The sequence below is a fragment of the Coffea arabica genome, chromosome 11e (genome assembly GCF_036785885.1).
Source record: "Coffea arabica cultivar ET-39 chromosome 11e, Coffea Arabica ET-39 HiFi, whole genome shotgun sequence".
Taxonomy (NCBI): domain Eukaryota; kingdom Viridiplantae; phylum Streptophyta; class Magnoliopsida; order Gentianales; family Rubiaceae; genus Coffea; species Coffea arabica.
The window spans coordinates 56,238,616-56,266,050 of record NC_092331.1 but is presented as its reverse complement, the minus strand read 5'-3'; the positions used below and the strand labels follow the sequence as shown (position 1 = coordinate 56,266,050).

General features: G+C 35.5%; 2 protein-coding genes across 5 annotated transcripts; both read right to left on the bottom strand.

Moving 5' to 3' along the window:
• Positions 1–2,399: 2,399 nt before the first annotated feature.
• LOC113719353 (chaperone protein dnaJ 15-like) lies at positions 2,400–10,342 on the bottom strand. Of its 3 annotated transcripts, XM_027244560.2 has the most exons (13): positions 10,183–10,283; positions 10,041–10,070; positions 9,678–9,929; positions 8,957–9,080; positions 7,166–7,248; positions 6,972–7,083; positions 6,791–6,895; positions 6,627–6,677; positions 3,968–4,057; positions 3,772–3,880; positions 3,492–3,640; positions 3,348–3,401; positions 2,400–3,087 (listed from the first exon to the last, which is right to left on the bottom strand). In XM_027244560.2, exons 3-13 carry the CDS (start codon positions 9,803–9,805, stop codon positions 2,854–2,856), a joined length of 1,239 nt encoding a protein of 412 aa, XP_027100361.1. In that variant the 5' UTR covers positions 9,806–9,929; positions 10,041–10,070; positions 10,183–10,283; the 3' UTR covers positions 2,400–2,853. The 3 variants fall into 3 exon arrangements, with proteins under 3 accessions (XP_027100361.1, XP_071928445.1, XP_071928444.1); XM_072072344.1 differs by lacking the exon at positions 10,041–10,070 and having other exon boundaries at positions 9,678–9,927; positions 10,183–10,342; XM_072072343.1 differs by lacking the exon at positions 10,183–10,283 and having other exon boundaries at positions 10,041–10,180.
• A 3,635-nt stretch (positions 10,343–13,977) lies between these two features.
• LOC113717624 (zinc finger protein BRUTUS-like) lies at positions 13,978–24,101 on the bottom strand. 2 transcript variants are annotated; one of them, XM_072072342.1, is made up of 14 exons: positions 23,572–24,101; positions 21,098–21,307; positions 19,936–20,130; positions 19,528–19,856; positions 18,981–19,206; positions 18,625–18,793; positions 17,299–18,525; positions 16,945–17,116; positions 16,647–16,868; positions 16,440–16,577; positions 15,567–15,801; positions 15,400–15,459; positions 14,883–14,962; positions 13,978–14,658 (listed from the first exon to the last, which is right to left on the bottom strand). In XM_072072342.1, exons 1-13 carry the CDS (start codon positions 23,890–23,892, stop codon positions 14,885–14,887), a joined length of 3,582 nt encoding a protein of 1,193 aa, XP_071928443.1. In that variant the 5' UTR covers positions 23,893–24,101; the 3' UTR covers positions 13,978–14,658; positions 14,883–14,884. The 2 variants fall into 2 exon arrangements, with proteins under 2 accessions (XP_071928443.1, XP_027098195.1); XM_027242394.2 differs by having other exon boundaries at positions 14,420–14,658; positions 14,891–14,962.
• Between the last annotated feature and the right edge of the window lie 3,334 nt (positions 24,102–27,435).

Below are 27,435 nucleotides of genomic sequence, written 5' to 3'. Positions count from 1 at the left end.
TTTCAAATAAATATCTTAAGGAAAAATAATTTAAAAAAAGAAAAAGAAAAAGAAGAAGTTTTTTTTTTTCTCCCGTGAATTTAGAGTGGGAATCGGTCAACCAGTGAGACAAAACAAATGTGCTTGGAGTCGCCAATAAAGTAGACACTTAGACGGCTACATAAACACCACATAACATGTAACGCAGCCACATTAGTTGGGAGACATCTGCACATGTCACACACCTATTAAATTCCTAATCCTGATTTCTTTAATTGGATACTCTTCTCATTTTTTTTTTATCACTATAGTTAATTGTACAATGTCTTTCGTTTCTAGACGTTTTTCCGACACGTGGACAGGCTGCTGTCCACGCTGTACATTGCACTGCTTCCTCTTTAACCCGACTTTCCATGTCATGCCACCGAATTATTAGTTTCTTCCTCCTTTACTTTTCTTTCTTTTTGTAAGATTTCATCCCAAAAAAAAAAAAAAAACTCCCATTCTTATCAATATTTTATCAAGAAATAGATACGGAGTTGATCATACAATCATGTTTTTTCTTGCTATTGACATAAACGAAATTTTAACTAAAAAGTTCTCTTAAAACAGCACTACCATAGACAAAATATTTTCACGAGAATTTTCTCTGTTCAGATATTCCATTTCTTTTATGGCCAATTTTTTTTTTTTCAAATCAAGGTTGCCAGCTGGTTGATGATGCATTCAAGCTCAAAGTGCAATTTGCCCTGTCATATTTTGGAGGATAATGCGGCAAGACACATGGCTTAGATAGATGGCCCTTAACTTGCTTCATATTTTATTTGCATATGTATTGTAAACCATGGGAACATTACAACCCGATGTACTACTTAATTTCAAGCCTAAATTTAATTTTGTAGCCAAAGGAGAGAATCTAAACATGGTAGCCTTCAAGCATGAATATGGATTATGGAATGAATATTCTTAAGCATGTGGGAATCGTCTTTAGGGGAAGACTTTAGGCTTTCTTATTTTGCTTCATTACATGATGAAGTTTCTTTAAGAACAGATAGCCCAATTAGATAAACATTCCATTCTTTCCTTGAAGTTTTTGGAAGTTTCCCTTAGTTTTTTCAGCCCCAAGAAATACCTGAGTCTCAGACCAGATAAGCTAAGGTGACCCTTTCAGGTTGCATCGGTATAAAGAAATAAACCAGTTTTGCAAGTTGGTATTAAGTAGTTGATATTATATTAATTGTTGTGTCTAATTATTGTCCTTGGAAATGGGCTTTCTCTCTGCCAGTCATTAAACTATCCGCTTGGGGAAACAGAATATAGTAATGCATGGCTAGGAAAGGCCTAGACAACTGATTCTACCAGACAGCACTAAATAAATCTGAGCTATTAGTCCCTAGATTTTAGCTTAGTAGGTGGAGCTGATAAATTAGGCACCAATGGGTTCATTAATCAATCTTATCTACCACCTAAATCAGTCTAGTCCGTTTCGGGCTCCATTTGTGTGGCCTACTGACAAATCACAAAACATCCAACGCCAGTTAAAAAGATGAAGAAATAGGAGAATAGCAGAGGCAAGAACGACAAAAAATGCAGGCAGTCAAATGTTTTATGAACTCAAGTAAGTAAGAACCCTGTGCACAAATTCATTTAATTACAACCTCCATCATCTATGATTTTATTCCTTTCTTGTCAACAGACTAACATGGACGGCCAAGAAATTGGTAAAAAATAATTCTACACTCGATCATGGTAATAGGATTATGTCATTACAAATCCCCTTTGCTTGATCCTCTCTGATGATGATTGGTGCTTGCATCTTTCACCAAGGCTGTGTGGAAGCCATGAACAAAACAGCATGTCTTGTTAAGGGAAGTAGGTTTTAGTGACAGTTTATGGTTCTCAAATAATTAACATTCGTATCTGATCAGTCGGGATAATTAACATCTACAAACTTGAGTCCACCTTGAAGCTTGAAATTTGCCAACTCAATGCCAAAATTTTCAGCTTCCACTCAGAATCCTTCTTTAACTTTATCAGTCACGCATTCACGTAAACACCCCATTACAAACAGAGTAATGAGCAGAAACTAAAGAGACCGTCCTGCTTTATTTAGAGTCTGACTTGTTTGGATATAGGAAAGAAAGCAAACTATGACTTTTATGCATAATTTAATACAAGATTTACATGGTTCTTCAATTCCTTTTTTTTTTTTTTTTGGTTTTGTGCGTGGGGGGCCCCGGGAGGGGGGGGGGGAGGGAGTGGTTGGAGGGGCTGTAACTCCAGTTATCTTTTTATTCCTTACAAGAGCGGAGAAGATGGGGGAGAGGACAGAAAATACAGCACAGGAAACTATAAGCAATCCACAACAGAGTACAGGAGGAGATGATTGGTTGACAATTTGAGAAAGGTGATAAGGAGACTAATAAAAACGTCTCGAAGACGGCAAAGGAAACTATCCCAGATTCTCATCACCACGATTTCCATGGAACACAACCTTGTCAGCACAAACAATGCTCAAGACTGCAAAAGTTATTCACTTGGTGGTAAAAAATAACTGTTACAACCACCCCAAGCAACTATTGATCCAAACTTCACAATTCTTTTCCTACAAGCTATATGAATTAAGAGACTAATGTTTCAAGTCCGTTTGTTACAAGAATAAAGATACAATACACAAACCTTGATACCTTTTGACAGCTCAATGCAATTTGATTAGCGCATGCCATAAAACTTGGCAGGACCCAAGCAAATGAAATATATCCAACAAGCAAGCTAAGTGACTTCGCAGGCAGCGACTGAGGAGCTAATTCACTTGCATGCGAGGAAGGAATTCCAAACCTCAGAAGCAAAGGAAGATTTTACCTCAAGTCCCTCTCAGACCTTTTTATCAGACCCCTTAAGGTTGAGATTAAACCATTTCTTCTTTCCCGATTTATCCTTGGAATCTGAGCTACTATCTTCTCCAGGGCTGTCTGCCTTAAAATCTTCTGAAGGAAATTTACTACTACTTCCATTACTAAAATGACCACTACCGCCAGCAGTAATGACTGATCTTGCAACAGTGAAAGTGGAATGGATGGTGTCTCTCTGTTTAAGCAGCTCATCAACCTGAGCAACGCATAAGATAAAATATCTCATAAGCTAGGATCGTTAAAAGCTGCCAAGGATAATGTCAAAATATCTCATAATGTTAAAAGGAAAAGAAATGGCAAAATGATTAATGTCGTAAACACTGTATTGGTTGGCTGTAAGTTGGTCAAATCCAATGCTCTAAATCGTAAGAACTACAACAATGCTTCATCGTGATACACGATAAAGTCTGATTATTTACTTATTATCTTTTTTGGGAGGTGGAGGGGGGAACTTACTGTTTGCTTCTCCTGACTGTACCTATTGGTGACCTCTTGGAAGCGTGCCAATGCCTACAAACATGAAATAGAACACATGAAAATGCACATATATAATTGATGACAAGCATTTGAAACAGTTGAAGGTGAAATAGGGTGATGTACCTTTCTATATTCTGTCTCAAATTGACGTAGCTCATTTCTCTTTCTCAAAATCAGGGCCTCAATATCCTTCAGCTTGTATGTCGTGTCTTCATATGACTTTGCACAAAGTGCCTCGATTGTATAAGTGGCAGGTTTGAAAAAGTTATCTCCTGAAAAATCAATTGAACTTTTAGAACTTACTCTATTACTTGTAAATATCTATACATAAAAAGTTTTGACCCAAAACGCAAAAGCATCAAAGGATATAAAAGTTTAAAGGCTAAAAAAAGGCAGTTCCAACCATAAACGGCGAATATGTGAGTGCCAGCTTTGAGTTCTGAGACCTCACAAGGTTGAAGGCCTTCCAGCCTTTTGAAAAATGCAGCTTCAGGATCTTTGGCCATTGCCAACTAAACTACCAGAAAACATCTTAATGAGTTTCTATCACGGTATAGTCATTGTATATAATGGAAAAAGCAAATATGAAATTCACAGACCGCATTTACAGTTGTATCCATCCTGTACACTTGAAAATGCAAAAAATACATTCCCGCCGATGTCACCTTGCCTGTCTTCTCACTATCTTCCTGCACATGCCAATATAATATAACCTCATGTAAATTTGGGATATTAACAATGATGTAAGCTATTAGCCAAGTACAACAAAAGCAATCTAAAGGACCATCATATTCTCTTGTAGGTTTTATAATAACAACTATTCCCAGATTAAAACTGATAAACTTGGTCTTATGCTATATCTGACACCATATTCTACCAAATTTAAGAATACTAAATTATTCCTTCTCCTTGAATGTCAAAGAAACATTTTGGACATCATAAAAACTCCTATAGCCATCAGAAAGGGTTTCAAGAGAACTAATCATGCTGTACTATCAATCTATAATATCTAAACCAGAAAACAATACCAATGAAAACTTAAATAATATTAAAACCCTAGCTTTCTCCCATCTTTTCAACTGTCAACTGCAACAAGCTTGAAATACAACATTCAGAAAGCTAAGAAAACCTAAGAATAATCCATTCACAAACCCAAAACTAGATAAGAGATTGAAATGGCATTGAATTGTTCAAATTTAAAGCATCTTCCTCTAAATAGACGAAAAAACTGCTAAAAGCTCAGAACTAGCATTGGCAAGATTAGTTACAGAAATTCGTGTTTCCCTCCTCCAGCATCATGCAGACCACCCATAATGGCATATCAAAGGAGGAAGGCTGTTGAAGTTGGAGAATAAATAAAATGTGGAAAACAGAAATGTACAAGAGGAATGAAGATCAAGTTGAGATGGTCATGCTGAAGTACAGACGAAGAGGTCCAAGTAAAACTAGACACCAAGAACCATAAGACAAATCAACTGTCCACAATTGTCACCTAACAGCATGCAAAAATATGTTGCAAACATCAGCAAGCTGGAATAGTAATGGATGACAAAGGATGGTCATTCCAATGGCCAAGATGGCTTCTTGAATAACATTGATGTGCTTACTCTATACTGCAAAACCACTTTATATCTTCTCTTTTCTCACCTTGTCGTTCTTGAGAAATATTAACACATATTACTACTTAATCATATTCATATTACATATTACTGAGATTTTACTGATATGGAAGACATGAAGAATCAACTGCAAGTTTATCATATTGCTGATTAATCATTGATATGCATTTTAAAATTAATCAGTAATTTCTAAGCAAATAAGGTCAACCAAATTATCCTCTCCAAGTAGAATCGACGGTAGTGACAGATAAATCCTTAGCCATAACCATGACTATACACCCACAAATATGTTAAGCATGCTGATCACTAAAAAAAAGATTAACCAAGTTCCAGCTAGATCAAAATAATGAACCCTTTCACATTTCGTAACGATTCTAAAAAAAGGCATCTTGATTCCAAAAGATGTCAAACAGCAGTTAAATGTTTTTCCTTATTCTTCTTTCTATTTTCCTCTCTTTTGCTCAATAAGCATAATCTGAAGCATACTGAGATTTGTTACAGTAGAACATTGCTGGAACTAGTCGACTCCTCAGACATAATAACTAGAGATGGATCATTCTATACTTTGCTGTTTCAGATAGGTATATAGATGAATATTGAAAAACAAATAAGGAGAGCAATTACGTCTATAGCTGAGAAACCTCCAGAAGAATTCAGATACAAAGTCAGGCAGGTATCGTACAGTGCTTTTCTAAAGCTATATGTCCAGTTACTTGGTTGTACATAAGCTGCACAAAGAACAAGAATAGTCTGTGGTTTGTATGATTTGAGAAACAGCAAAGCTTTGAGATTACCTAATGATATCTGCTCAACTATACCTCAACTATACTCAGCAAAAGCATGAGTCTTAAAATTCTAGGACAAAAATATGGTTAAGGACTTTAATAGCTATAATGTTTATGATCTGGTTATCAATTAAATACAGTTAGCGATGAACAATTTGTCAAACAATCACCTTGAACACAGATGGCAACCTGATCATGAAGAAAAAAGGATGACATGTCAGAAGAAACTTGCAATTCCTTCTCTTTTCCTTTATTGTTCCCTTCTCTAAGTATCAAACTAATGCACTAGGAAAATTCATATAAACTGTCTATCATGCATTTGATGATAAAATTTGTCTAATTTAACTAGTTTAATACAAATATTCCAATCACTAATACTGCAGGCGTAATAACCAACGACAAACTTTGTATCACTGTGACAACCCACGTTATTCCAGTTTCAACAGTTGGATTTCAGGCAGCAAAACAAGGAGCATCTTTGATTATAACTTGCACTTTACATCCTTTGTATGGTTTTCATACCATGTGGTAGCTTTGGAACTACCCTCCTGTGAGGCTAGAGGCATAAAGTTGAATCAAATGATACGCCATCATATGTCAAAATACATATTTGCTGCTAATGATAGTCAAGGAAACCATATTTGCCTGTCTACCCCTTTCTCACCTTTCTCTCCTTTCAAAAACTAAACAATAAAGTCAAATACATAACTGCAAAAGCAACTTGACAACTTTTGCCATTTACCACAATATACATCATTTATAGATCTTTTGGCAAATGCAGTAACAAATTCTCCACAAAAACCTTAAGTAAAAGGAAAAATAGCAGGCATATATTAAAAAGAAAATGATATTACCTGCAAGGCTAGTCCATAGCCACCATTCACATCTTGTTCAAAATACAATAACTGAAAATTACACATGATGCAACATTGTCAGCTGTCAGCTCTCCAATACTGGAGCAATTTCATATTAAAAGATAAAGCTAGATAAATAGGAAATGCTTCCAATCTCTATCTACCTTAAATTTGCTTTGAGCAGCTGAAGTAACTCTAACTACAATTCCAGACTCTGCTTGTTCATCACTAATAGTTACACCAAAAAAGTGAGCACATTGCTTTTCTACCTGCAAGAGAATTAAATTAAGGAAAATTGCAGAAACTCAAGCTGACTGTCCATATAAAACAAAAAAATATATCCACCTTCCCACTAACTGAGGTCCCAAGGGGAAGAGGCCTCACTGTGACAGTCCCATTTAAAGCTTCTTCAAGAACATTAGCAGAAATAGTTGTCTTGATAGGAACACCCAACTTGCTATCCAAAACAAACAATCAAGTAAAGGAAAACATAACCATAAAGGATAACACAGCAGCTAATTAATTTGACAGAATCTCACCTAAATAATGCAGCAAACATTGTGTTGACAGTTCCAAGGTTGGAGAGATCTATTTCCATATCCATTCCATCAGCATCAAGTCCCTTTCAGAACCAATATAACATGTTAGACCATTATACATAAGACTTCAATAGACGGCAAGGGATATTGATCCAAAACTTGTTTAATCGTGTATAAATATCATGTATGTAAAGAGATGCATTCAGTAATAATCTTACATTCATGCATGTATGTAAATAACAGGCACACAACTCAGCAAGATAGATAAAGGATAAAGTTGGAATCAGCATGAAGCTGACTAAGGCCTAAGTATCACTTTCAAATAGGTAAAGCTCAAAAGTATAAACATACATTGTACTCCAGAAGACAACATGAAGAAAGCTCAGCTAAAAGATTGATGGGCTGATAGCCCTACAGGACATACCAAATGCAACTAGATTCCATCTCAACGCATCCATAAATAGCATCACCATTTCAAGAAGGTAAGCGGCTTGTCATACTATGTTTCTTCTACCCTTCCTAAGCTAATCTTTCTATTAACTTGATTGTGAAATAATTTAGGTATACAAACTGAAAAAATGAATTTCGTAGGTATACAAACCAAAAAAGTATTCCAAAACCATTGGTGATAGTATAAAAGATACATAGCGAGTCTTAAAGTACATATAACAGATACAGGCCTTAGAAATCTCTGAATGAAATATGCTCCCTCAACATCACGTGTTGAAAAAGAAAGCATAAAGACCAAGGTGAACTGCAAATTAGTTGCAGGAAAAGGGAAAAAAAAAACATTTTTTAAATGAGGTCAAAATTTTTAAACTGACCTCATCAAGACTGTTAAATGGCCTAGTGACATGACCCACCAAATGAAAAGCTAACCTTCCCTTGAGTTCTAGATAGATGACACACCAATAGGCATAACAATCACAAATTCATGAAAAACCAAAATTTATACCAGCTAATAGGACATGTTATCTGTCAATCCAAATCCCCTTCACCTCCACATGCATAACTATGCAGCTTAATGCCTTGCACCATAACTAGCAAATCTTAGAGTCACTCACCACTTAAAATGGGATTTTGATGTATAGGTTTTGAATTGTTAACCATGACATGGAAAGGTACAGCAATTAGTTCACTAACAATGAGTGCATACTTTTTTATAGTCATTCCAAAAGCACATAAAATAAGGGTTAAAAGATCATCATACAATGGCAACTTTATAATTATATGTAAGGCAGCAAAACCAAAAATCCTAAAATACTTCAACTTTTACATGCATTTACCAATTAGTCATGCAAAAGAATTAGGTCACTAGACCTATGCTTTGACATTTTTATGATGCAAAATGCTAATGGGTTTAGAAAAAACAACTAGAAGGAAGATAGAACATCAAACTGACTTTAAAGCTTTTGATTAATTCTGATATTTAAGAGAGGCTTGGGCCCCCACCCCCCCCCCCCCAGGTGGACACTTAACTCTCTAGCCAGAAATTTGCCACTGTGAACGAAGCTATAGAGAAATTCTTTGCCTAATCTAGGTCCTAATGCTTCTTATGCTCTAATCCATAAAGATGACCAGAAAATTAAGCTCTACTGCTTAAAGACAACCAGAAGAGAGTAACCAAAAGAAAACTGAATCAAACAAAACCTAATGCAACAAAAACACTTGAACCAATTAAATAATGGTGTGTATAAGCATCCATCTACCAATTCATGCAGTGTACTCAACTAAAACCAGTCTTAAGCAACTTAAATAATGAAATATACAGTTGGAATGCAGAGAAAGTACCTCAAATCCTGAATTATCATATTGTCTTCTTTTTTCAGGGTCTGATAAGATGCTATATGAATATGCAACCTCCTTGAAAAGCTCAGATGCTTCAGGGTTACTAGCATTTTTATCAGGGTGGTACCTGTCAAGCATTCAGGTTAGTATTTACCTGCTTTAATATGACCTCTATAAAAAGATTTCTTTGTTCATCGACATTATTAAATGCATTGATATCAGATGCCCTGGACCAATCTAAATTCTTAAGCCCACCATTGACCAATAACCAGGGTACTCAGATGGCAAAAACCAAACTCCAGAACCCAGATCCATTTCAACATATTCAGCAAGCTAAAGTTTCTAGAGCTCACAACTGACAAAGCGAATTGGAAAGCAACGAGAAGTTTAAATATGTACAATCACATATTGATATGCGCCACCAGACCAACTTAGTTTTCATTCAGTTGCTAAACCTAACAGTTGATTGATATAATTAAGTTCATTGAGCAAGAATTCAGCTAGCAGCCATATTAATTTCCGCATTGCAACAAGCAGTCAAAATCAAAATAAATAGATAATAACAACTCTTCCGGCTTCCTGATCTTGCATTACATTCACAATACACTTTGCCACAAAACTGGAAACAAATTCAGTGTCGAATAAATTCGTATACTTTAGCGCAAGAAAATAGGGAAGCGGAAAGGTTAAATGGGGAAAAAAGAGAGAGAGAAAAGCTACTTACTTGAGAGCAAGCTTCCTATAAGCAGTTTTAATCTCCTGATCAGAAGAATCTTTTGACACAGACAAAACTTCATAAGGGTCTCTCCTCAACGCCGGAGCCGATGGCCCCTCCATCTTCAAACCCGCCATTCCCCTTAAACTCTACAACCCTTTCCTTTCCTTTCCTATTCCTCCAAAAATCCCTTCTTGTCTAACTTTCTCCACAGAGGTTTCACCAGGCACTTGGGCTCCAATTCGTCCTACAAAAAGCCCTCTTGTCGACAAAATAACAGACAAAAGCAAATCAATTTTTACACAAATCCCATAAAAAATTGTTAAACAATTTGCCAGCAAAACAGTCCAGCAAACAAACAATCATACTTACGCTAAATTCAAGGCAAATTTTGGATCTCTCCTTCTCGGGACCAATGCAAATTTGTTGAAAATTCAATGAATTAAACAGTACTAAGAAGATCTAGATGCAATTATCTGTAAACGTAATTTAGGGTTCTGGAGACAAAATTTACCTGATGAAACACGGAAGCTTTCTTCCTCGGTGAAGAAAAATGAAATTTTAATTTTTCAAAGCTAAAGCTTGGAAAGCATGCGTCATCTCTTTCTTTTTAAAAATAATTTCCTCTTTTTCGACCTATTTAAAATTTTTTTTGGACTGAAAATGTCAAATTTGTCCATAGAAAAAGGTTGGAATATGATTTATGAAGATAACAACTGGTCATTGTCTGTACGATGGTGCATGTTAGCAACTGCTTCGTTTAAAACTTCGGGAAATTTAAACCAGGAACTCGAACTTTTTTTTTCTTTTTTTAATTCATAGTTATATGGGGGACGAGATTATTATAGAATGGTGAAGGTTTAAAAGGCATCAAAAACTAATTTTGATTTTTTGTATGATGCCACGTGTCACAAATTTCAATTGATGATTATTAATCAGGTCACAATTTCATCTTAATATATTTTCTTGGGAATAAAATGAGAAACTAGAAAGGAAAAAGAAAAATCCAAAATTAAAAGAATTGAAAGGCTAAAAAAATTTAGGAAAGTGATTTGAATATTTTTTTAATCATTTAAGGAGAAGATAGATCTCTGCAATTCTTCTTTTCTAATTTCAATAATTAAGGTGAAGATTTTTGTGGGAAAGAAGAAGAATTAAATAAAGAAGAAAGAGAAAAAGAAATAAAAGAAAAACAAGGTAAATGAAAAGTCAAAATAATGCAAGGGCAATTTTGTCCTAAAGGGGGTTAAATGAGCAAAATTAAAGGTTAGAGGGCAAACTGAGAAATGAAGTATTCTTTAAGGGGATAAAATGTGATTAACCCTTATAGAATATTATTAAGTATATATTATACGATTTTTTAAATTTTTTCAAAAGAGCAATTGAAAATCGGCATAATAGTATGAATCTAGAAAAATTACACATATAAATCATACTTGAATAGTACAAATATATTTATAAGTTACGAAAGTGTGTGTGTGTGTATATATCAATAGAATTACTACACTTTTTAAAAATATGCTAAATGAATACCAATTTTAACATTTGAATCAATTAAAAATTTCTTACATTATTGGTTTAATATGCATAAATCTATAAAAATATATATATAATATAAATCTTTGCTCTTTTGTATAACTATGTTATTATCCTTAGGGTTAATCACATTTTATCCCCTTAAACAATACTCCATTCCTCAGTTTATCTCCTAACCTTTAGTTTTGCTCACTTAACCCCCTTTAGGACAAAATTGCCCTTGCATTATTTTGACTTTTCATTTACCTTGTTTTCTTTTCTTTTATTTCTTTTTCTCTTTCTTTTTTATTTAATTCTTTCTCTTTTCCACAAAAATCTTCACCTTAATGATTGAAATTAAAAAAGAGGAATTGCAGAGATCTATCTTCTCCTTAAATGATTAAAAAAATATTCAAATCACTTTCCTAAAATACAATTTTTTTAGCCTTTCAATTCTTTTAATTTTGGATTTTCCTCTTTCCTTTCTAGTTTCTCATTTTATTCTCAAGAAAATATCATAAGATAAAATTGTTTTCCTTTCTTTTATTTCTTTTTCTTTTTCTTCTCTCTTTCATCCTTCCTAATAGAAATTCCATTTCAACGAAAATTTTTGTTTTGAATTTGTAATTGCATATTTCTGGATGAAGGTTTAAAAGACGTCAAAAATTAATTTTGATTTTTTGTATAATGCCACGTGTCACAAATTTCAATTGATGATTATTAATCAGGTCACAATTTCATCTTAAAATATTTTCTTGGGAATAAAATGAGAAACTAGAAAGGAAAGAGGAAAACCCAAAATTAAAAGAATTGAAAGGCTAACAAAATTGTATTTTAGGAAAGTGATTTGAATATTTTTTTAATCATTTAAGGAGAAGATAGATCTCTGCAATTCCTCTTTTTTAATTTCAATCATTGAGGTGAAAATTTTTGTGGGAAAGAGGAAGAATTAAATAAAAAAGAAAGAGAAAAAGAAATAAAGAAAGGAAAACAAGGTAAATGAAAAGTCAAAATAATGCAAGGGCAATTTAGTCCTAAATGTGGTTAAGTGAGTAAAATTAAAGGTTAGGGGGTAAACTGAGAAATGGAGTATTCTTTAAGGGGATAAAATGTGATTAACCCTTATCCTTAAACAAATCTTAAAATTTTGGGTTAAACAATTAATCCTTCCCCTCCCTACAAAATTCTAAGCATATAGGGGGATTTAAGGGTTAAATTCACTTTGCACTCTTTCACTAAATCTCAATTTTCACTTTAATCCTTAAATTATATATTAGGACACTTTAATTCTTAAACTATTAAAACTATCCCATTTAAGTGCGATGGCTAATGAAATCCCCAAAACCGTTTGAATTCACCTGTTTTTCAAATACAATGCTACAATAGTACACGAATAAAAACAACTCTAAAATACCTCATCCATACAATATATAAAAAATAACTCACAAATATACAAAAAAAAAAAATTCTACAACATCTTTCATCTATTATCACCATCCACCATCATCTCCTCTTTCTTTGTTTCTCCTCTCCGTCCACCTCCTCCCTCTTCTTTCTCTCTCTCCTTGACTCTCCTTCATCCTCCTCTATTCCCCTTCCCTCTCTCTTCCTCGCCACCCCTCTCCCTTCCCCCCTCCGATCTGACTTTAACTAGATTGCAATGGGGGAGAGGGGAGGGGCCAAATTGGAGAAGGGGGAAAATGAGGGCGTGGGTGGCGACGAAAAGAGAGGGGGAGGAGAAAGAAGGAGGGAAGGGGTGGTGACTATAGTGGGTAGAGCCATAGAGGCGGTGGTAGGGTTAATTTTAAAAAAGGATTCTAAAAATTTTTTTAATTTCAAAAGGTATCAAAAAATATATTCCAAAAATTTCTCCAAAAACATTTACAGCAAAAGTTTTTTATATATACTGTTACAGTAAAATATTTCAAAAGCAGCTAATCCAAATGGGGGCAACACAGTTGCATGTTGCAAGGGCATAGAAGGAAAATCAAATTAAACAATAACAAAAAAAATTTTCAGAAATTAAAGGGAAGAGAGGTATTTGGGATCCAAAGTGCAAATTGGTATACAATATAGGAGTCCAGAGACTAAAATGTCCCAAATTGGAGTTGAGATCAAATTGAAAATCAAGATATAGTTAAAGGATGCAAAATGGAATTAATCCATAGATGTAATTCAACTTTAACTAATCTTAAAAACTAGAAAGGCTGATCCAAGGAATTCAACAACAGAGCATTGTTTTGTTTCAACATTTAGAATTGATGAAAATAGTCAAAGCACATTCATGTCATCTTAGTAAACGACAAAATCAAAAAAATTGTTGCATTTGTTTAATTTATTTGTGAGTGCGTTTCCCTTCCATTAGGAAGTTGCATCAGTCTTGGGAGCTAGCAGCTCCATTACTCCTTGTCTCCTTCGGAATCATTTTCCGTGGTCCTATAACATATTTGGCACTGTGCTCAAAACTCAGAAGTGCAGCAGCAGAACTTGTGATTTTGTGAATTTGGTACTCCAAATTCCCGCTCATTTTGAGTATTCTGTTGGTCACTCCCCAACTCTTTTTTTCGCAGGGTCCTCTTGACCACTGAACCAGCACCAAAGTAAACATCTATAACAAAGATACTTTACCAGATGTTATTTCTTGGCATTGATTATTCATGCCCGGTACATTTATATCGAGCTAATTAGGCCGGTACTCTAATTTTACCAAAATTCTCAATGTCACAGTTGCTTATGTTACACAAAATTGCATGCTTGCTTCATTGCCCCCTATTTTTGGATTCTACCAATACAGTAAAGCATAATTTCGTCACTATTTTCCAAATTCAATGGGAATTGTCCTCGTGGAAATTGACAAAGCCCGATAACAGACGCCACAAAATTTTTCCTACACAAAGCCCCTGGGTGATGTATATCTCGACCTACGTAAATAGGTTTCCACAACTATCCATTGGAACTGAACCCTATCTGGTTCTTTTAGTAGCTTGATTGCTTGCACTAGTCCAAGATCGCCCCGTTTCTTTCCATCCTAGCAGCTAGTATCAGTGCGACAGCCAATATCAGCAGTCCTTTAGAGTCCACTGCAAACTTCAAGAAATCACCTGTCTTGCAACTCCAAAGCTTACAGCATGAGCATCTAAATCAGAGGCACAAAGACAGCATGAGCATATGGCTCAAGTATTGACTTGATGGATCAGTACTCCGTATGTGAAGAGTTTGTAGTGATACTTAAAAACTTTTCTGGAGTACCGGATCCATTGTGAATTTGCATCTAGAGATAGTTGTGGCAACGCTCAGGTACGTGCAGACCTACAATCATCCAGATGACTTGCTCCAAGGTTAATTATGTCGAGCAGTTGGGATTTGAGTCAACCTTGATTACCCTGGTATTGTAGGAGCCACAGAAGCTGCACTTGTGATACAGCCAATGAAATGGTGCTGATCCCTTCTTGTCGCAATCATGACACAGGATATCCTGGACCAAGAAAACAAGAAAAAAAAATCCTTTACTTTATGGATTTCTTTTTTTCTATCTTTTTAAGGGTTTACTGTGTGGATGTTATTGATGATGTTTTCCACTTTTTCCCGGAAGGAAAGAGTCCTCTTATTTTTGTTAGTAATTTGATTCATGAAGTATCTTTATGCGTCAAATCTTCACAAGCAAAGCAAAGGAAAGACTGTAGAAAAATGAAGTATAACTGCTATACTTGACAGCGGTTTCTATATTCTTCAGGGAGCACTTCAGAAGCCATTAAAGCGTCAAGCATCCCAAAATACACCTACATGGAAAAGAAAATCCAAATTAAAAATGTATGTAGATCGCAAATCAAAGTGCCCTCTGACTCGTTGCTTGACAACGTTAGCAATAGATTCTCCCTCAACACTCCAGAGAAGACCTAACTTCAAAACACTCAAGACTAGCAACACACGATGGAGCACTTAGCCAAACAACAAATGGTTAGTATTGCACTTAATGAATAAAACTTCTTGAGAGCATTTGGCTGGAAAGGGCCAAAAACAAAGATTTTATCCAGAACAAGATGCCTGCACATACTTGATACTGCTAGGCTTAGGTGAAAGTGCATTTTCACTTGATTTTCAAGAATATGGTAACAGGTAAATCATTCTCTCTCGTAACCAGGAAAGTCATAAAGGATTGCCATCAAATAGTCATGAAAGAATAATGCGAGTCTGAGTAAGGAAAGAGTTCTCTTACCGACATGTCTCCCATAGATTTGCTACAGATAGGGCAGACATAGTGTGTTCGAGCGTATGCCTGAAGAAATAACAGAAATTGATATTAAAAGCAACATACTCTGAATTAGAAACTTCTCATCAATTTTTGTCCAATCAAGTCTGAAGCGGCAGATAACAAATATAGACCTGAAAGCAAGCTGAGTGCATGAAATGGCCACAAGGGAGAGCTCTGACAGTTGCACTTGATGTGAACAAAAAATCACAGCATATGGGGCAATTGGTTTCCAGACCTTTCTCCCTGCATTTGTGGTCTACTAATTTCATTCCCAAGCAACAATTGCAGGTCATACAATGAAAGAAGTCGATACCAAGTCCATTTCCGACGCGGCATAAATTGCAAAAAGGACAATGATATACTGTCCTGAAGTTACAAAAAGGGAAAAAAAATATATCAGCAAGCAAGATATAGTAGATCGATACCAGATGCATCTTAAGTTGCCATCTGTTATAGCCCCCATCTGGCCATTATTCTGGACTAAAATCGTAAAAGTTCAATATAAGACAATGGAACCCCACCAATTTATACCAGAAACCACACCATTTCATTGCAGAAACCTTTACGTGTAGCTTCCTATAGTTGTGCTTCATCACACTGTTAAAGGATCAATGCCCTCCTATTTGCTTTAAAAAAAACAGTCCCAGTGCATATGGGTGATAAAAGCACAGAAAAGGAAATAAAGGGAACAAGATGAACACAAAAAATGGAAACAGTTTAACTTCAAACTATATTGATGAAGAACCTCAAATACTATTCACAGACAACTTTAGTTTATACATATAAGATTGAATAACAACTCAACTGAGCAGCATCTATCTACTTAACTTCCGTGGTTGAATTAGCAGGTAGGCAAACACATATATATACCATGTATACCTGGATGTACACACAGACATATATATATATCTATGTCGCATACCTGAAACATTATATTAAACATTTTGCATCCATGTAGACAAGTAAAAAAGTGGGAAGTGCGAAAGATCTTTGGAACTTTTTACCTTTCGTCATCAAAAAATTTGCAGCTACTACAATAATATTTTGCCATCGAAAATCCGTCGCAAGATGGTGTCGTGCAAACAGGCCCAACAGGCTGAATTTTCAAGCATTTCATACACATCATTTCAGATGTTGCTTTCCTGCAAAGAGAACACAAAATTAAACTTAATATAAAACTCAAAAAAGGACTAGGAGGTTAAAGCAGTTACCTTTCCATAGAGTGGTCACTGACATTGTCATGGCAGAACCTGCATGTAAACAATTTTCCACAGCAAGCAGCTCGGAGCTTGCAATTTCTTTTGTAATGCTCACACCCAAACACTTGTTTCTCAGGGTCCTGGTATGATGGAGAACATCCAATTACATCTGCATCCTCAGCAGTTTCATCTGTCCTTGCCTGAGGTAGCTTCTGCTGGGCAGCAATCCAGCGACTACATAAAATACGTATAAGTTGAAGTAGAACAGACAAAACCATACTAATTGCCAATAGCTATAGTAAGGAGAAACCTGGTCATAAGATTTTGAATGAGGTAGGCTTTTCTTCTTGGGTCAAGAGAAGAATCCTGAGAGACCTTTCTTATCTCCGACTCAAGCTCATTCTGATTCATTCGGAAAATATCTTTCCAACCAGGCTTAAAAGTATAATCACTCTGGTCCAGTGACTCATGCATATCATAGCCTACGAAGTGCAAACTCAAGTTCAAGAAATCTGACCTTTATGATATGAATTTTGCGGAAGTATCATTAACATACAAGATAAGCAACAGTACTATAGTTACTACAGTCTTCTTAGATGACACAACAAAGAATTTAGTTGCAAAATTAAAAGATTTTCTGGTGTGAACTAAAGATTAAAAAGACCTTGTGAAATACTATTGTCTGATGTTGATGCCTCTGATGATGCAGCTGAACCTTCCCACCATTCATTTAGCCACTCACTGAACATCGTGTTCTTGGTTGCTTGCTTCCAAGTATCCATCATGGTATTTTGCTCTTCCTGAGTAAGAGCAGATGTTACCCATGGTAACATGGATTGAAGCACCTCTGCTCCTGTGGTACCAATTATGCGACCAACAAGTTTGTCTTGCTCCTCAACTGAAAAATGCATCTCAAATAATGGCCACAGCTCAAGTTCTTCACGCATGACATGATGATCCAATGTTACTCTGATGGACTTACACATGCCCTGTACTTTCGTAGCCAGTTCACTATATTTTCTCAGGCTATTAGTTGTACTGCAAGAGTCATCATCTCCTGAACTTGGATCTCCTGTCATACTTTTGCTCTTCAAACTTTCACAAAGTTGAGAAAGCTCAGAGAGCGCAGATGAAATATCTTCAAATAGCTTTTCTTCCTGCTTATGGTCCAATGTATAGGAGTGACTAACATTGTGTAGAGTCTCTTTCGATTCTAAAGCCGGGAAGACAATGTCGTCCTCAGCATTACTGTGAGCTCGATATAAGCCCCACAAAAGACGAAATCTGCCACTAAACTGCCTAATGAAAATCTCATCACAATCACCAAGTTTCCCAGATTCAATGTCCAGAAACTCTAAATCCTTCCGGATGGCTTTGTGAAACTTAAATATGTTATCTATGGGTCTAGTTGCAGAACCACAATCATTTGAGCTGATGTCTGTTTCCCAGTTGAAGAGACAGGAATTAAGTGAAGGAGCACTAGGACCAAAAGATAAGGATCGCAAAGATTTTCCTGCAGCAAGAGAACTTGTTCCCAGATTATTGTTGTTCACTCCTAACCCAGGAACACAACAGGATTGATTACTAACATTTGCTTTCTGGAGGTCTATAGATCTCACAGGAACAAGACTTGTACTTTCTTCCAGTATTATGGAGTCTCCAGACTCTACTGGAATTTCATCATCAACTGCCTCACCAATCAAAATACTTTGGCCTGTCTTGCTTGAATAGGAACAGGCACAAGAAAATCCGTCAAAGCTCTCTCGTGATTCTGTCAGCATTTTTGAAGCGCAACAACCATTTCCACCTGAGGACAAACAAATGCTCCTTGGACGACCTTTGCATGCCCAACCAGAGAAAAGTGTAACTAATACAGAGTCTGATGCTGGAGCTGTCAGATAAACAAGTCAGAAACAGTCAACAATTATGTTTGAGCATACATTCCACAAGGAAAAGACAGATCTCAAGGACTAGGAAATTTATAGAGGACCTGCCATATGCATGTTCTTTAGAAAAATTCTCGCTTCCTCTTCATCTAGTAATCCTACCAACCATGGCAATACGCATTCAATCAGCCTCAGAGGCATCACACACAAGCTCTGATACTGAAGCTTCCGCTGCAGTTCATAGCTGAAATGCCTTCTTGCAAGTGGAAGAACCTGGGATGGCAATACATTTAATTTAAACCTCAAAAAAGTCTTAATAGGCTAACATACTTTCAACTTCAGGAGGAAAATGCAAATCTGACGTCCATATAGGAGACAAAGAAGTTAACAGCCTTTCAGCCCCAGGCCTTAGGTCAGCAAGAACTAAGAGAAAATTTTTGAATCTTAGGCCAGAGCTCACCTGAATTTCCTCATTCTGGAAGTGCTTCTTTAAGGTATCCATTATATGATCAGCATGTGAACATAATTTTGAACAAAATTCAGCAGAAGAGGAGTTTGCTCCTGCACGTTCAATACTTTCCATTAAACATCTGAACTTCTCAAATTGACTTTCTTCTTCGGCGTGCTCTTGAGCAAAAGATAATCCTGCATCTACAGCAGGGAATATAACTTTGTCCTCAGCAATGCTGCAGTCAAAGGTTGAACAGAAGCTTGTCAATCACAAATTTTATTTTCACAGTATCATTTAGAAGATGGAAGGATAAATTAAATATTCTCAGACATCTCCATTATCTGAAATGAAGTGTTTCTACAATAACTAACATTAGATCATAGTTCTTAAAATTATGAAAACTATATGCTCATATAGCAATTCCCAAAATTACTCCCTTGGAGTAAATCTAACACCAGAAGCTGCAAATCAAGTGAAAAATAGCAATAATATGGTTATACAATACTAATTATTTTCAAGATAGAATCATAGAGGTGAGAAGCAAACATTAATTTACCTGTGGAATATGCAAACTTCAGCAATAAATTGTAGCCTCTCTCTAAAGGCAGACAAATCAGAAAAATCTCCAGAAGATTTGATCATTCTAGCTGCTTCAGCAATGTCATTTATTTCCTTTAGAATAGCCTTATGCCAGTGCAATATCTCATCTATAGGGTGACTTAGACCACTGGAGGTTGATGGGAAAAATTTTCGTTTTTCTGCAATAGAAGATTTACAAGGGCAGGGCCTATTCTCACTTGCTCTAATTAAGTTGCTAGCTATATCATCTTCACAACTTCTACGCTTCTTGTTAATCTTCATGCCATCCATCCAGGTGAATATTACCTTCATCAAAAGGATTTTAAGTCAGCAATGATACAATATGATGAAAGATTTTTCTCTGTCTCTAAGAAAATCCACTCACCTGTTGAAGAAGTTTTTCCTCAGGGATTATTCTGTACAAGCATTTACGCATGTCTTGACGCTCATCAGATGAAATGGAGGAAGAAAGCCATGGAAGGAATTCTGCCATCATATTAACAGGAATGCTGCATAAAAATTGCCATGCCAATGAAGCCTGCTCCTCAAACGAGAATTTCTCAATGAGCAATGGAAAGACCTGAGCAAACAAAGGGAGATCTCAATTAATTGGACAATATTTCCCAATCACATAAACCTAAGACACCGGACAATTAAGTAGCATGAACACAAGACAAGTGTTGCTTACTTCACATGAAGACAAAATAATTATACAAAAGGCTCTCATCATTCCATAGTCTTGGAAAGGCAAGACTATGCAGCCTTGACCCAACATGCTAACATTGCATTTCCATTAGAGAAATGTAAATATATGTTGTATGGAGTATACATCTTGATTTTAGAAGCAATATTGATCAAGTAATACTAGGGAGAAGGTGATCTGTCACATGGTAAACGTACGAAGACAAACACATGAGAAAAGAACAAGTATGAAATAACGTTATGTCAGAAGAGAACCAGTACAAGACTCCTGAAAATATAATTTGCACAAAGAGTTCTACAAATATCAGCTAACAGCATATATCTCTTTCGTACCAACATTCCAAGAAATGGAGCATATTTACAAGAAAGTCAAAACCTTCTTTTCTTCCAAATACATAAATGTTTATCGGGAAACAGCCATGGAGTTACAGAGTATGATAGAAAGAAGAATCCAAAAGAACTATGTCACCACAGGTGCCACAAAACATCTCATGCATGTTTTTCTTTGCTCTCTAACTACATCAAGTCTTTAAATGGATTCTTTGTTCCATCAAAAGATACCAAAGCTAGCACGATGTTTGTGGCTGCTGGTACATGATACCATCTCATCTAAGCCAAAACTTGGTCCGAATACTGTGAAACCTGCTTATCCTTGGCAAAACTCCTATACAACCCAATACTAAGCAATTTTTGTTACATGACAAAAATTATAAGTCTTTGAAATCATTGTAGCTAAAACAAAGATTTAATTCTCTTGGAGCCAAATGTCATACTGTTGTACACCTATCCAATAACAGATGCAGAAGTTTTTTTTTTTTTTTTCATTTACTGCATAAAAAAGATACCTGTTCCTCTTCCTTGGACATGTGCTGGCTGATTGAGGTTCGAAGGGCCCCTGTGCAAGAGGCCAACTCTCTTTTGTAGCTTTCATTATTTTGCTTATCAGAATCCAGTAGTGCAAACAGCTGATCAAAAAGCACACTTTCTCCTTCGTGCTCAAGAGAATAAGTTCGTGCCACATTTTTTACACGGATATCAAGCGCAGGAAAGATTACCTGATATATCCAAAAATACAACATGACAAGAAGTTGCAAACCTCACTTAGGATTCAATAAATTAACCTATTGCTCAAAAGGTCATAACTGAAAACATGAACAATGTAATCAGCTAGATGAGGAGAGAACTGGCATAATAGATCCATATATAAGAGAGAAATTTCATCAAGCACGTGAAGAGAAATTATAATGAGCTGTAATTAAGATAATACCCCTTGCGGCAGCATTATATTATATCTATGTGTTGAAACCAAGTTGAATCACAATGCAACCAACTTGCTCAAAAACATCTCCCACTTCCAACTTAAAAAAGGCACTCATGGGGCATTGAGGATTTCAAGACAACATAGAATTTCCATTCAGCCAAATATATGAAGAAAGGATGAGATATTCTTGCACGGGAAATTAGAAGCTACGAAACTTATCCTCATCTGGTGATAAACGATCTCTCCAGTTTCCAGAAACATGGTGGCGGTAGCAGACTACTAATTCCAAGAGTCTTCTAGCGAGAAGCATAGAAATGATTCCATCAAATTATTAGATTGACAGTAGTTTTAGATATAATTTCACATAACTCAAATGTTTTAATACGTCAAAACAGAAGATGAATGTCTTAACTTCCAAAAGATTAACTTGTTTTCTGCATATCCCTCAGCTTGTAGTAAAGTTCAACCAGTCAACATTTGGTGCAGGCATGAAATGAGCCCATCAAATTTATAGGTTCACAGTAGTTTTAGATTCAATCACACAAAGATCAAATATTTGACTATGTCAAAACATAAGATGATGACTGCCTTAACTTCCAAATTGTTCTCTGTATGTCGCTGCTCTTGCAGTAAAGTTTCAGCCAACATTTGGTTCAGGGATGAAGCTCTGTATGTCCTAATACTGAATATTATGGTCAACTAAAGAGCCACTGAAGTGGGTATTGTTATTAGAAACAGTTCAGAAGTGACCAAATAGCTGCAATTGCAGGGGGTATCCAAGGTTAGACACAAGCTACATCACAAGCAAAACTTTCGATTTGGCATAGAAAACCAGCAGCTGAGAAGGCAACCACTAATGCAAGTGATAGAAGTCTTCATGATAGAGCAAACGCAATCCGAAAACTATGGTGCTGCCAATACCGATGAGCATACAAATAAGATACAATATTAGCACTCAAAGAGTTTTAAGGATATTGTTTTAGTTGAGGATAAAAACCATATGACTGAGGCTTTTAAGCATTAAGGTTTTACTGATTAAGACATTATAATGGCTTTTAGGAATTTCTGAATAGAATGACTTCATGGAATAGACAAATTCCTCAGTGCCTGAAACATTCTCTTTAAGAGCTTATTCCTTCCATTAAATGCTTCCACTATCAATAAGGCATGATGGATAGTGACTATCTTTTGTTTCAGCTTTTAACACCCACATGTTCCCGCATTTAAAAAGGAACTAAAATGACCGATCATGCAGAGGTTCCAAGTTAATGCTCAAATAGAAAACTCAAAATCCAACCAAGATACTGTAGCTTACACCATCAAAACTAGTTTTTTCTTCATATAACAACAACATGAAATAAACCTTCAGACTAGTCTAGTAAACTTGAAAACATCTACCAAGGCAACTATCTATGTAATACAAATATTATGTTCCCTGCAAACACTAATTAGGGTGGTGAAAACAAAAATTATATCACAATAATTATAAAGAAACAACAAAGTTACTGAGCCAAACTAAAATGCCCCAAAAACTTATAATTTGTCAGATGTAACAAAATCTTTTTCATCATCATGGCCATACATATACATTTAGACGGTTGTGAACGTGTAAACAAGTAGAAAGACACCACAATAATCAAAATCATCGAGATTGAACAGATATTAGTTAGTAAAACCCTTTTCACAATGTTTTTGGTGAGGGAAAAAAATAATCTTTGTCCATTTACTTTGATTTCCGCCAATGTAAACATCACAAGATCCCATCTTTATTATCTTTTTTTGTTCTATGTTAAATCCGTCATTTCACCTTTTCAGCCCATTCAAATGTTCTACTTCCAAAACAGAAGAACAAATAATACTCATTAATTTCAATTAGACAAGCTTAAATTATCCTATGGAACCAAATAATCATGTCAAATAAAAAGCAATCCAAATCTAAATTTCAGCATTTATAACTCCGAAAAACACCGAATTCAAGCATAAATACATAAACACACATAAATTAAGCTTGATAATCCAGTATTTAACTAAAAATACATAATTAATTCGCCAACTAACCTCATCCTCAGCATTGCAGTGATGTTTATATATTGACCTGAAAAAACGATACCGTTGCAGCAAAGGCTTGATATCAGAATTACAATTGCAACTACTGCCATTAGAATTCGTAGCAAAGCTCATGGCCGCCCTGTGAAGCCCGTCCAGCTCGGCCCGAATTGCCTTATGGAAAAACAAGAAAATCCGAATTGGCGACGAGCTTTTCAATCTATTCACTGTCCCATTCTGATCCATTTCCATCTGCTGCCCGATTGCCGGTCCGGCCATTACCCCAACGCCGCCGTTTTGGACCCCCGCCGCCGTCGTTAAAGGCATCGCCATTTCTAAAATATTTATTTATTTATACCCAAAATTCTCAATTTTACCACCGAAAAGTTTAAATTTTAGTTGTGATTTCAGATTCAGATTTCATAAATGTACCCCTGTCTGGTAAAAGAAGAATCCGAGAAAAGTAGATTGAAGATAAAGAAGGAAAAAAGAAATGGAAACGGAAAAAGGAAGATGTTGTTGGAGGATAAAAAGCGGGCAATAAATGGTTGGCCACGTGGCCAGGAGCTTTGGTTTCGGTTGGTGACGTGGCTATAATGGTCCACGTCAGAAGGGATTTGGTGGTGGGGTCCAGACTCAAGTCGCTGTTGGCTGCTTATGGCACGTGAGGGTGTGAGGAGGCACGTGCGAGAATGAAGTCAGGTATATGGCAAAAGGGGGAAGAAGGGTGAAAGATGGAAGACGCAGTGACGTGAGCTGTGTGAGACTGGAGAAATTGGTGACCTAAGAGTCTTATTGGAGGATGGTGTAGGAAAGCATATTTAGAAATTGATTTGTATGAAATTGGATGAGGCACACGCCCACACATGGTGTCTATTACTATATCTAAGTCATTTTTATAATTCTACTAGTACTTCTACAATATTTTGATCATATATATAAATATAGTATTTTGATTATTTTTTATATTTTATTTGAGTTGATAATTATTTGAAAAAATTATTTTATATTGTATCCAAATTACATCTATATAAATTATCTCTTATTTCACATACAACAATACAGTATATTGTAGAAAGTCTATAATTATTTCAAAAGAAAATTTCTAAATAATTTTCATCTAAACACATACGGGTGAAACTCGATCCCTACAGCTAACCTTTTCTTATAGACTAAAAGAGGAAAAATTTTTAAAAAAATGGAATAAAGAAAATGTAATAGCCATGCATACATGCATTGGCTATACTTTACACTCTTCAAATGCTTATGATAATAGATTAAACCTCTTGATATTATAAATCCCACAAATGAATACTTTGAAAATTATTCACATAGTAGCTAATTTTCACAAAATTGCCATGAGAACTTTCTATAAAAGCATAAAGAATTGGATCAAACACTTCAAAGTCATAATGGGATGATTCGTATAATTCGATTTGCCTTCCAAAAACCACAGAGTTAAAGATTATATGAGCTTATATGCAAGTGCCCTTATAGCATGGACAATGCGAAATAGAAAATTGCATCTGTGATGATTGGTGACGGAACTTATGACTCGATCCAAATGTCTTTATGGCCAGTGGTGCAAAAAATTTAAAAAAAAAATATTAGAGGAAAGAAAAAGAAAGTTTGACTGGTTAGAGATGGCGACCTTTGCGTCGGTGGTGGATTACTCAGCCATGCAATGCAGAAATGGGCCCGCGATGGAGTCAAAAATTAATGGAATTCAGGGCGAATTAGGTATTGACTTTTTGCCCACAACAGTTGGGTCTTTTTCTTTTTTTAATGGTATGTTTTTGCCTTTTCACAATGGTATTTTAAACCTTTTATCGGACATGCAGTCTTTCCCACAGATTTTGCAGTCCAAGCGGAGATAAGTCTTGGAGACCATGAGTCGGATTCATGTCATTTTGCTAAACGAAATAGTTAAACACAAAAAAAAAAAGGCAAGATGGAAAGGAAAAGATGGAAGGAACAAAAAAAGGACAAAAGTCATATTCAACTTGTACGTTTAGAATTGTAAACAAATCAAACCTCAGTCAAGTTTATTCAATTAAAGATCTATAACTTAAACATTTAACCGGTCAAGCTCGAGCTCATTACACAAGTTTCTTTACTATGCGTAATATTTTTTTTATTTTTTTTAATGTTCTATTTGAAGTTGGAATGAAACCTCAACTCGAACTTCTGTTAGTTTAGAAGTAAGATAATGCAAACATTGGAACTGCCTTATTATTCCTAAGCAAAGAAAGAAAAAATAAATAGAACTCTTTTCAAATAGCTTTGTGTTTGGATAGTAAATTATTTGAGATAATTTTGTGAAAAAATACTGTAGTTCCTTTTTGACGTGATTTATATGAGATAAAAAGATGATTAAAAAATATACTGATAATACAAACAAGTCAATAGTGTGTGTAAATAAGGTGAAAATAACGTGTAATCAAAACACACTACTGATTCAGTGGTAAATTTAGGATAATAGGAGCCCCGACTTTGACGTAATTCAAATGTTATTGGATGCACAAATAAGCTGGGTGACCATTGGATTTTTGTTTCTCCTGAGGCTGGAGTGGTTGTGTTGGAGTTGGGGGTGGCAGTTGAAGTAGTGCTTTTTAGTGTGGATCTAGATTTCAACACTTGCATCATTCAAGGTGATGGTGTTAAATAGGATGAAGAAGTTGAAAGTTGAGAAGAATTTGTCAGACCTTGGGGCTTGGTTGGAGGACTTATTAAAGAGGTAGGATCAAGATTAACAAAGAGGCTAGGTTTTACATTGGCAAAACAAGCTAAGTTCTCTTAGGTCCCAAAATTAGGGGCTTCTATTCGTTGTATATTCAGCACTAGGGTTGGAAGATAAGAATCATCAGAGAGAGCTATAATTTTTTTTTATTCCCCTATCAAATATAAATAATCTATATTACATATAATGGGAGAGCATTTTTTCGGTGTAAATAATTCATGTCACTTAATTTTATATATAAAAAGAATTTGCCCTCTAAAGTTCCCTCTTTTTTCTCTACCATGATCTTCAGTATAGGTGAAACAATAACTTTTTTTTTTTTTTTAAAAATAGTTGTATATATGTTTGTTGTGCTAGTTCATGTTTTAGTCCATATTTGCAGGCCACAATTGTAATACAATGTCCTTAATAACTCGAAAAGCACTAAAATAGTTTATGGACACAACAAAAAAAAAATTTATGGACAATTCCCATTTAAATTACCTTTTGATTTGGTATGTAACTAAACAAACTAATCGTTGTGTTACCTGTTTTCTACTTGCATATTTCACCTAAATAATTCAGTAGCAAACAGCAAATTTTTGTTCTTTCACACTATTAGTCTCTTGTGTATAAAAAATAAAAATGACACAATTTTCTACATTTTTTTTTACCAAGATAAGACCCCTCTTTTACCCCCCTTCCATTAATTCGGCTAATGGTTTAAAAGACCTCATCAGAGACAATGGGCCAGTCTCAAATAGCATCAGCCGCAAAAGGACCTCTGGGGAACATCAAACTTTGCATGGGCCAGCCTGTGATTTGCAGGGTAGCTATTGCCTTAGTTCGGGCCAGCCTGCGCCTTGGTTTGGCCGTTAGGTTTTTTTGTTTTTTTTTTGGTTTGGCCATTAGGTTGATCCGTTCTGCATTTACCATTGTGAGTATTTGTTGATCGTTTATTGAATTATTGTAATAGACATGATACCAAGACATCAGTGCTCTTTTTTATTCTAATTTTTTTTTAGTGTAAATGAGAATATTCAAATCGTAACTTTTTAGTTTTATTCCCGCCCTTGAAGTGCTCAATCCAACCCTCCTACCAAATAAATTTCATTTAGATTTGAGATACTATTTTTGAGATATTGTTAGTATTTTAA

Excerpts from the sequence above, each read along its gene's own strand:
- LOC113719353 (XM_072072344.1), bottom strand. The coding sequence starts at position 9,805 with ATGGCGGGTTTGAAGATGGAGGGGCCATCGGCTCCGGCGTTGAGGAGA. Across the intron at positions 6,896-6,971 it reads GGACCTCAGTTAGTGGGAAG|GTAGAAAAGCAATGTGCTCA; the intron begins GTGGATATATTT and ends ATTCTCTTGCAG. Across the intron at positions 6,678-6,790 it reads CTGCTCAAAGCAAATTTAAG|TTATTGTATTTTGAACAAGA; the intron begins GTAGATAGAGAT and ends TGTAATTTTCAG.
- LOC113717624 (XM_027242394.2), bottom strand. The coding sequence starts at position 23,892 with ATGGCGATGCCTTTAACGACGGCGGCGGGGGTCCAAAACGGCGGCGTT. Across the intron at positions 19,857-19,935 it reads AGGAAAAACTTCTTCAACAG|GTAATATTCACCTGGATGGA; the intron begins GTGAGTGGATTT and ends CTTTTGATGAAG. Across the intron at positions 16,869-16,944 it reads ATTCAAAATCTTATGACCAG|TCGCTGGATTGCTGCCCAGC; the intron begins GTTTCTCCTTAC and ends TATTTTATGTAG.